This window comes from Mirounga angustirostris, unplaced genomic scaffold, assembly GCF_029215605.1.
Source record: "Mirounga angustirostris isolate CCGP_5_RB_7025 unplaced genomic scaffold, mMirAng1.0.hap1 SCAF_3, whole genome shotgun sequence".
In the NCBI taxonomy this organism is placed as follows: Eukaryota; Metazoa; Chordata; class Mammalia; order Carnivora; family Phocidae; genus Mirounga; species Mirounga angustirostris.
In genome coordinates, this window is record NW_026991711.1 from 161,601,521 (window position 1) to 161,611,126 (window position 9,606).

General features: G+C 41.7%; 1 protein-coding gene across 3 annotated transcripts in view; it reads left to right on the forward strand.

Annotated features, from left to right (window-relative positions):
* The window catches only part of CFLAR (CASP8 and FADD like apoptosis regulator), a 29,630-nt gene extending 21,923 nt beyond the window's left edge, over nucleotides 1-7,707 (forward strand). For 2 of the 3 annotated variants that reach the window (XM_045868226.3, XM_064586908.1), the window contains 2 exons: nucleotides 65-575; nucleotides 2,307-7,707. In XM_045868226.3, coding sequence (XP_045724182.1) covers nucleotides 65-575; nucleotides 2,307-2,445 — 650 coding nt within the window. In that variant the 3' untranslated portion in view covers nucleotides 2,446-7,707. The remainder of the gene's footprint in view (nucleotides 1-64; nucleotides 576-2,306) is intronic. The other variant, XM_045868232.3, reaches the window with a different exon arrangement.
* The last annotated feature ends 1,899 nt before the right edge of the window (nucleotides 7,708-9,606 follow it).

A 9,606-nucleotide genomic window follows, 5' to 3' on the forward strand; every position in this document is an offset into this window, starting at 1 on the left:
GGTTCCTCTTAAGCTTTTCTCACCCTAGTGTTGTTTTCTCTGTGTGTTTGTTTATTTCATCCAGAGTTTCTTCGGGACACCTTTACTTCCCTGGGGTATGAAGTCCAGTATTTCTTGTATCTGAGCATGGACAGTATCATCCAGATTCTTCGCCAAGTTGCCTGCATGCCCCAACACCAAGACTATGACAGCTTTGTGTGTGTCCTGGTGAGCCGAGGTGGCTCCCACAGTGTGTTTGGCGTGGATCAGACACACTCGGGTTTCCCTTTGGATCAGATCAGGAGGATGTTCATGGGAGACGCATGCCCTTCTCTCTTAGGGAAGCCAAAGCTCTTTTTTATTCAGAACTATGTGGTATCAGAGGACCCGCTGGACAACGGCAGCTTGCTGGAGGTGGACGGACCAGCCGTCCACAACGTGGAATCCAAAGCCACGCAGCCTGGGCCAGGCACCATTCACCGAGAAGCGGACTTCCTCTGGAGCCTGTGCGTGGCAGACGTGTCCCTGTTGGAACGGCCCTACAGCTCTCCGTCATTGTACCTGCAGTGCCTGTCCCAGAAACTGGGGAAAGAAAGGTGAGCCCCCTGGGTAGACTGTGGCCCATCCCGGGACCACTTGTCTCTTTTCTTGCTACCAAGATGGAGATGGCCACTGTGTCACCTTTGATGCTCTTCTCTTCAGGGAGAAAGCACTTTTCTTTTTTTTTTTTTTTTAAGATTTTATTTATTTATTTATTTGACAGAGAGATAGACAGAAGAGCACAAGCAGAGGGAGCGGCAGAGGGAGAGGGAGAAGCAGGCTCTGCACTGAGCAGGGAACCCGATGCGGGACTCGATCCCAGGACCCTGAGATCATGACCTGAGCCAAAGGCAGAAGCTTAACCGTCTGCGCCACCCAGGCGCCCGAGAAAGCACTTTTCATTCCGTGTTGCAGTTGCCTTAGGAGGAGGCGCATTTTAGGAATGCTTTGTGCTTCAGGAGGTCACTTGCTAGTCAGCTTGTAGTTTGATCTTGTTCTTCAAAATAAATTTTTAATTGTTTTTTTTTTATTACAAAAGCAGTACATCCTCCTTATTGAAAACAAAAACAAAAACAAAAACCATGAAATATAAATGCCAAAAGCCGAATATACCAAGCAGTTCTAGTCCTACTTATCAGAATCAATCTCTGTTGGCCACGTCTTGGTGTATTGCCTTCCAGATCTTTTTTGGATACCTGCACAATCATATCTAAATATTTTTTAAACCAAAATGGAGTCATCATCTACGATTACTTTATAATCTGCCTTTAGTTGGTGTGATGGTCTATCACATACATTTTACGTGTCAGTCGTCTTCAGCATCATTTTAATGTCTGTGGAGCAGTCTAAACTATGGCTATGGCATACTTAACTTGACCCATTTTCAGTTGTTGAAAGGTGTTTTGCTTTCATAAAAGGAAAGCGTTCAGTATCTTTGTAGCTCAGTATTCGTGCTTATCCATACTGTTTTCTAGAGGAACATTTCCAGAAGAAGAATTGCTTGTTAAATGACATGCATTTTTAAAGGCTTGGATGCATCTTATCATATTGTTCTCTAGGACAGTCATACCCGCTCTGTAGGAGAGTGCCTGTGTCCCCAAATTCTGCCCGACACCGCATGCTGTTTTATTTCCCTGTCCCAACAGTTTGATAGGTGGCAAATGGTACCTGACTCCCCACGTCTGCAAGTCTTTGTTATACAGACATTTCTGATGCTTATTGGCAAGAATACTTTTCTAAGGGAAACCTTGGTGATCTGGTTTTCGTTTAAGAAGATTATTCCCATGTAAGATTAGCAGTCGTTTTTCAGTTGTCCCCTCATTACAATTTAGAATGAAGTTTCGGAGCCATGTGTGAAATGCATGTTGTAGCTCTGGGGACCCCAGGAATATATCGCATGGCCTGTGACACCCATACCCCCAACCCCTTCAGTCGTGGCTCAGCAGCAAGGAGTGGGCTGTAGTAGAAATGACTCAGCCTTCCATGGGCCAGCAGTGTTCTTGGCATCCATCCTGCATTTGCATAGATGATCCAGATGCATTATCATCCGGGAGTGTCTGGAGTGTCTCCAGGGTAAGACTCGGCTGCCCTTGGGTGAGGGGACTGTGGTCATTGGGCCAGAGTGCTGCCAGTGGGTTTGGATCACTCACTAAGCAGCCTGTAGAGCATTTAAAAAGGAATGATTTCAACACACTGTCACATCTGTTGGCTCATTTCACCCTAACGGTGATCTGTCTCCTCTTTGATATTTGCATGGCATTAATTTTTGCCTTTCTCATTCCCTCCAGAAGACGCCCACTCCTCGAACTCCACATTGAACTCAACGGCACTGTGTATGATTGGAACAGCAGAGTGTCTGCTAAGGAGAGGTACTATGTCTGGCTGCAGCATACTCTGAGAAAGAAGCTTATCCTCTCCGGCAAATGAACAGCCCAAAGGCTTTCGTAGCCCTGCCGTCTCCACCACTAGCCAGAGGTAGTTTTCAAGCGAGTCTATGTGTCATGTGGGGAAGGTGAGGTCCCATAGGTGCCGAAATGAGCCTCTGTGAGGAATGTGGTCAGGAGGGTGTGTTTGAACCAAAGCCTCTGGATGGAAGGCTTTGGCTTCTGTTGCTGAAAGCATGTCAAGCCTGTGTTAGGAAGGAAATGGCTGTGAAACCTGAAAAAAGGACTGGTTGAGTTGGGTGCCTCAGGATTATGTTGCCTTCCTTCGTGTGATCAAATAAACCAGAGCCACGGAGCTAGGGTTGTAGATACACAGTCTATTAGCCTGTGGGTATCCATGCTCCAATAGAAAAGTTAAAAAAAAAAAAACAAAAAGCCACAACAAGGAAACATAACATACACTTAAACTCTTTTTTTTTTTTAAAGATTTTATTTATTTATTTGACAGAGAGAGACAGCGAGAGAGGGAACACAAGCAGGGGGAGTGGGAGAGGGAGAAGCAGGCCTCCCGCCGAGCAGGGAGCCCAATGCGGGGCTCGACCCCAGGACCCTGGGATCATGACCTGAGCTGAAGGCAGACGCTTAACGACTGAGCCACCCAGGCGCCCCCGTACACTTAAACTCTTACGTACCGCCAGCCACCACAGTTAACGTGCGATTTTTTTCCTGTACCCAAGAAAACATGTCTGAATGTGAAGACTGGGTGGCTGTCCTCCTCTGTTCAGGTTCCTATGACAAAGTACCGGACACGGGAGGGCTTAGAGAAACACCTACTTCTTGCGGTTTTAGAGACTGGGAAGTCCAAGATCAAGGCGCTGGCAGGTCTGGTGTCTGATGAGGACCCGCCTCTGGGTCTGCTGGTGGCCATGTTCTTGCTGGGCCCTCACATGGCAGAGGACAGAGAGAGGAAGCAAGCTGTCTTGTGATGGTTCCACCTTCATGACCCTAATTACCTCAAAATGCTCTGTTGCCTAATATCATCACACTGAGAGTTAGGGTTTCAACCTATGCATTTGGTGAGGGACACGAACATTCAGTGCACAACCATGCCTTTATAATTCGAGATTGCTTGTCTGTCTGGGACTCAAGTGGTATTTTACAACTAATCACATATACCTTTCTTTCTCAGGTTTGAGGCGATGACCTAAAAGCAGGTCATTATTTAAAATATCATTTAAAGTTTAAAAAAAATTATTTATTTTTATATTTTTTGACTTGGTGTTAAATGCTGTGTATCTCTATGTGTAAATGCAGTAAACTATTTCAAGTCTTATGTAATAGCCCCAAACTGAAAATTTGCCCAGTGTTCAGGAATACGAGTATGGTAATGATGTTATATTCACTGATTGGTATTTTATGTAACCATTAAAATTATGTTTATAGGGGCACCTGGGTGGCTCAGTCGTTAAGCGTCTGCCTTCGGCTCAGGTCATGGTCCCAGGGTCCTGGGATCGAGCCCTGCATCAGGCTCCCTGCTCCCCGGGAAGCCTGCTTCTCCCTCTCCCACTCCCCCTGCTTGTGTTTCCTCTCTCGCTGTCTCTCTCTCTCTCTCTGTCAAATAAATAAATAAAATCTTTTTAAAAAAATAAATAAAATTATGTTTATAAATAATAAGAGCTTACATTGAGCTGTTATTAGCTCATTACATAAATTACATGGATTATCTCATTTAATCCCCCCTCAAAAGCAGCTCTATGAGGTAGGTATTACTGCTCTCATTTTTTCCTCCATTTTATAGATGAGGAAAATGAGCACAGTGATGTTAAGTAGCTTACCCAGGGTCACCCCATACTAGGATATAGACTCAAGCCATATAAAGAGAGCCACTTTGGGGCCCAAATCCTTAACCAGTTCACAATATGGCCTTGACAGAACATCATAATGAGAAAAATGCTCATATATTCATGTTACCTGGGAAAGAGTACAAAATAGTCTGTTTATTGTAACTATGCTTAAAAGAAAAAAAACCTCTCATAGGAAAACAAAAGGCCAGAAAGAAATGGTTCAAATGGCATATGGGTGACAGACCTCTGGCTGATATTTTCTCTTTCTGTTTCCCAAATTCTCATCTCTTTTGTCTACACATTTGAGAATATTGGCTTCTGCCCTAAAGCCTAGGTAATTCCTTTCAACTTTCAAGTAGTTGGTTCTTCATCACCAACAAAACTACCCCTCTCTTCTTACTTTTGTCCTCACTTCTCTCTAGCCCCTCTTTTCCAGAAGCAGGACCCCTAGTCTCAGGGCTGCTTTTCTGAGCCACTGGTTAGGATGACTGATTAGTCAACCCCTCATTGACCCTCATCCCTACCCCTGTTCTATCCCATCTGCTGTTCTATTCCATTCCCCAATTCCTTCAACCCTCTTCCTTGAATAGGTCATCATTGGGGTCACTTGAAACCTTCTTCTCTCTGCAGTGTTTGATATGAGAATCTCTTCTTGCCCTCTGAGATTTTAGGAGCAAGTGTTCAGGATTGAGGATGTTATTTATGCTGCCAGGAGGTCAGAGTTTGAGGTCAACCATGTCAATTTGTCTGTGTTCAGACTCCACTTGCTGTCCCCACCGACTCATTTTCTTTTTCCTTAGTAATAGAAAACTTGATTTGTAACGGGGCACAAAGCTTCACAGAATATAGTCTACTTGGCCAAGCTCCAACTTGTAGCTAGATGTGGTCATGTGTCGAGGTCCTGGCCAATAACATGTCGGCAACAGTATCATTTGGCAGCTGCTGAGAACTTTCCTCCAAAGGCAGTTGTTTTTTCTCAACATGGTACTGGCACAAAAATAGATGCATAGATCAATAGAACAGAATAAAGGGCCAGAAATAAACCATATAAATGATTATATGGTCAATTAATCTATGACAAAGGTGGCAAGGATATGCAATGGGGAAAAGACCGTTTCTTCAACGAATGGTGTTGGGAAAATGAGATAGCTACATGCAAAAGAGTGAAACTGGACCACTTTCTTAACTGTACACAAACACAAACTCAGAATGGATTAAGGACCTAAGTGTGAGACCAGAAACCATAGAAATCCTAGAAGAAAGCACAGGCATAATTTCTCTGACATTGGCTGTAGCAAAATTTTTCTAGATGTGTCTCCTGAGACAAGGGAAACAAAAGCAAATATAAACTATGGGGACTACATCAAACTAAAAGCTCCTACACAGCAAAGGAAACAATCACAAAAACTAAAAGGCAACCTGCTGAATGGGAGAAGGTATTTGCAAATGATATATCTGATTAAGGGTTAATATCCAAAATATATAAAGAACTTAGCTCAACAGCCAAAAAACAATCTGATTAAAAATGGGCAGAATACATGAAGAGACATTTCTCCAAAGAAGACATACAGATGGCCAACAGATACATGAAAAGAATGGAATATTACTCAGCCATCAAAAACAATGAAATCTTGCCATTTGCAACAACGTGGATGGAACTAGAGGGTTTTGTACTAAGTGAAATAAGTCAGTCAGAGAAAGACAAGTATCATATGATTTCACTCATGTGGAATTTAAGAAACAAAACAGATGAACATAGGGGAAGGGAAGGAAAAATAAGATGAAAACAGAGAGGGAGACAAACCATAAGAGACGCTGAACTCTAGGAAACAAACTGAGGGTTACTGGAGGGGAGGAAAGTGGGGGGATGGGATAACTGGGTGATGGGCATTAAGGAGGGCACTTGATGTAATGAACACTGGGTGTTACGTGCAACCGATGAATCATTAAAGTCTACCTCTGAAACTAATAATGCACTGTATGTTAATTAAATTGAATTTAAGTAAAAAAAAAAAAAAGAAGAAATAGCAGGTGCTGGCAAGGATGTGGAGAAAAAGGAACCCTCGTGCACTGTTGGTGGGAATGCAAACTGGTGTAGCTGCCGTGGGGAATGATATGGAAGTTCCTCAAAAAATTAAAAACAGAATTATCATATGATCCAGTAATTCTACTATTTACCTAAAGAATACAAGAACACTAATTCAAAAGGATATATGCACCCTTATGTTTATTGCAGCATTTTATTTACAATAGCCAAGATATGGAAGCAACCCAAGTGTCCATCCATAGATGAATGGATAAAGAAGATGTGGTATATACATATACACAGTGGAATATTACTCATTCATAAAAAAGAATGAAATCTTATCATTTGCAACAACATGGATTGATCTAGAGAGTGTAATGCTAAGTGAAATAAGTCAGTCAGAGAAAGACAAATACCGTATGATTTCACTCATGTGGACTTTGAGAAGCAAAACAAAAGAACAAAGAAAAAAAAGAGGCAAACAGACTCTTAAATACAGGAAACAAACTGATGGCTACTAGAGGGGAGGTGGAGGGGTTGGGTGAAATAGGTGAAGGGAATTAAAAGTACACTTATCATGATGAGCACTGAGTAATATATAAAATGTTGAATCACTATATTATATACCTGAAACTAATAGAACACTGTATGTTAACTATATTAGAATTAAAATTTTAAAAAGGCAGTTGTTTATTGCCCTTCACCTTTTTGTCCCTTCCTCTATCTTGCTGACTAGAATGTAGTTGGCTGGAGCCATCTGTGAGGATAAGGGCTACGCTGTAGGGATAGCTAAGTGGTGAGCAGGAAGGAGGCTTCTTGGATGAGGACAGTCTGGATTTTTATGTGAGAGAAAAAATGTAGGATTTATACTTCTTTCCTAACACAGTCCAATGATGCATTATTATCTGATTAAAATGTTTAGAATGTTTATGCATGTTATAAGTTTAAAAGAAAAATTTATCTAGATGATTTTAATTTTCTGATTATTGTTTAAAAATGTATGCACACTTAAAATCTGAGCTACCTAAAATCTGAGCACACTAAAATCTGAGCATCTTGGTTTCTTCCAAGTTTTGGCATTGTGAAAAAGGGTGTGATAAACATTTGCATGTTGATTTTTGTGTGGATATAAGTGTTTGGCTCATTTGGGTAAATACTTAGGAGAACAATTGTTGGATTGTATGGCAGGCCTATGTTTAACTCTGGAAGGAACACAAGACTGTATTCCCAAGTGGCTATAGCACTTTGCAGAGTTCCTGTTGCTTCACATCCTTGCCAGTATTTGATGATGTTAGTGTTTTAGATGTTAGCCATTTTAATAGATGTATAGTGATAACACGTTTTAATTTGCGATTACCTAATGGCATGATAGTGAGCATCTCTTTATATCCTTATTTGAAATCTATATATCTTCTTTGTTGAGATGTCTGTTCAATTCTTTTGCCCATTTTTAAACTGGGTTATTTGTTTTCTTATTGGTGACTTTTTTTTTTTTTTTAAGACTTTTTTTATTTATTTGACAGAGAGACACAGCGAGAGAGGAAACAAGCAGGGGGGAGTGGGAGAGAGAGAAGCAGGCTTCCCGCAGAGCAGGGAGCCCGATGCAGGGCTCGATCCCAGGACCCTGGGACCATGACCTGAGCCGAAGGCAGACGCTTAACGACTGAGCCACCCAGGCGCCCCGACTTTTTTTTTTTTTTTAAGACTTGTTTATTTGAGAGAGGCAGAGAGAGAGAGCAGGGGGTAGGGGCTGAGGGAGAGGGAGAAGATTTTTAAGCGGACTCCCTGCTGAGTGCAGAGACCAACTCTGGGCTTGATCTCAAGACCCTGAGATCATGACCTGAATGGAAACCAAGAGTCAGATGCTTAACCAGCTGAGCCAGCCAGGTGCCCGTCTTATTGGTGAGTTTTAAGTGTTCTTTTTTTTTTTTTTAAGATTTTATTTATTTATTTGACAGAGACACAGAGAGAGCACAGATAGGCAGAGCGGCTGACAGAGGCAGAGGGAGAAGCAGGCTTCCCGCTGAGCAGGGACCCCACGCGGGGCTTAATCCCAGGTGCCCCTTAAGTGTTCTTTATATAGGGCACTTGGGTGGCTCAGTTGGTCAAGCGTCTGCCTTTGGCTCCGATCCTGACCCCAGGGATTGAGCCCCACATCAGGCTCCCTGTTAAGCCGGGAGTCTGCTTCTCCCTCTCCCTCTGCTGTACCTCTGTGCGCTCTCTCTCTCTCTGTCAAATAAATGAATAAAACCTTTTTTTTTTTTAAAGAATTCTTTGTATATTTTGGATATAAGCCCTTTTTCAGATATGTTTTACAAATTATTTCTCCTAGTCTATGGTAGAAGTTTGTAATTTTAATGATACTCAGTTTACAGTTATTATTTTTTTTTTTCCTGGATTGTGCTTTTAATGTGTATCTCAGAAATCATCAGCAAACCCAAGGTCACCTAAACTTTCCCCTATGTTATTGTTTTTAAGATTTTATTTATTTTTTTTGAGGGAGAGAGATTGCACGTGCACTCGCACACAATCGGCGGGGCGTGGGGGGGTAGGGGGCAGAGGAACAAGCAGACGTCTTGCTGAGTGTGAAGCCTAAGGCGGGGCCAGATCCCAGGACCTTGAGGTCATGACCTGAGCTAAAGTCAGCCACCTAACCTCTGAACCACCCAGGCACGCCTTTCATATGTTATTAACCAGAGTTTTGCATTTTGCTTTAAGTCTGTCATCATTTTGAGTTAACTTTTTGTGAAAGGTGTTAAGGTCTATGTCTGTATTCATTCTTTTGTTTTGATCTTTATGTTTAGAGCTTAATACTGAGTATACCAATATACCCCATATAGGTAGCATGTTGGGAATTTTAAATAATGCAACTGTATTATTTGTTTCTTTGTGTACAAAACACATATTGTGACTTAAAAAATAAAATAAAAATTACATATTGTAAAAGGGTCCAGTTTGTTTAATATATAAACACACTTAATGTATTTATTTTAAACATAAATGGCGTAATATTTAACACTGTTCTTTCTTTTCATTCAAGTAGTCATGTCTGTATCTATGCTTTGTATCATATTTAAGTTATTCACAACTTTTCACTGTTTAAATGATGATACGAGTAACATCTTTTCTTCCTTATTTGGTAAGGACTTCTTGCCCCAAACCTAGGATTCCCATCCATCCTTAGTGTCTCTTCTGGCGGAGCTCAGTCTCATTATTTCAACTGTCTTGCATCTTTAATCTCTCTCTCTCTCTGTTTTTGATCCTTCAGTCCAAAAACAAGCTCTGATTCCCCATCAAATAAAGTCCCTCTCTTTCAAACCACTGTCTTATGCAT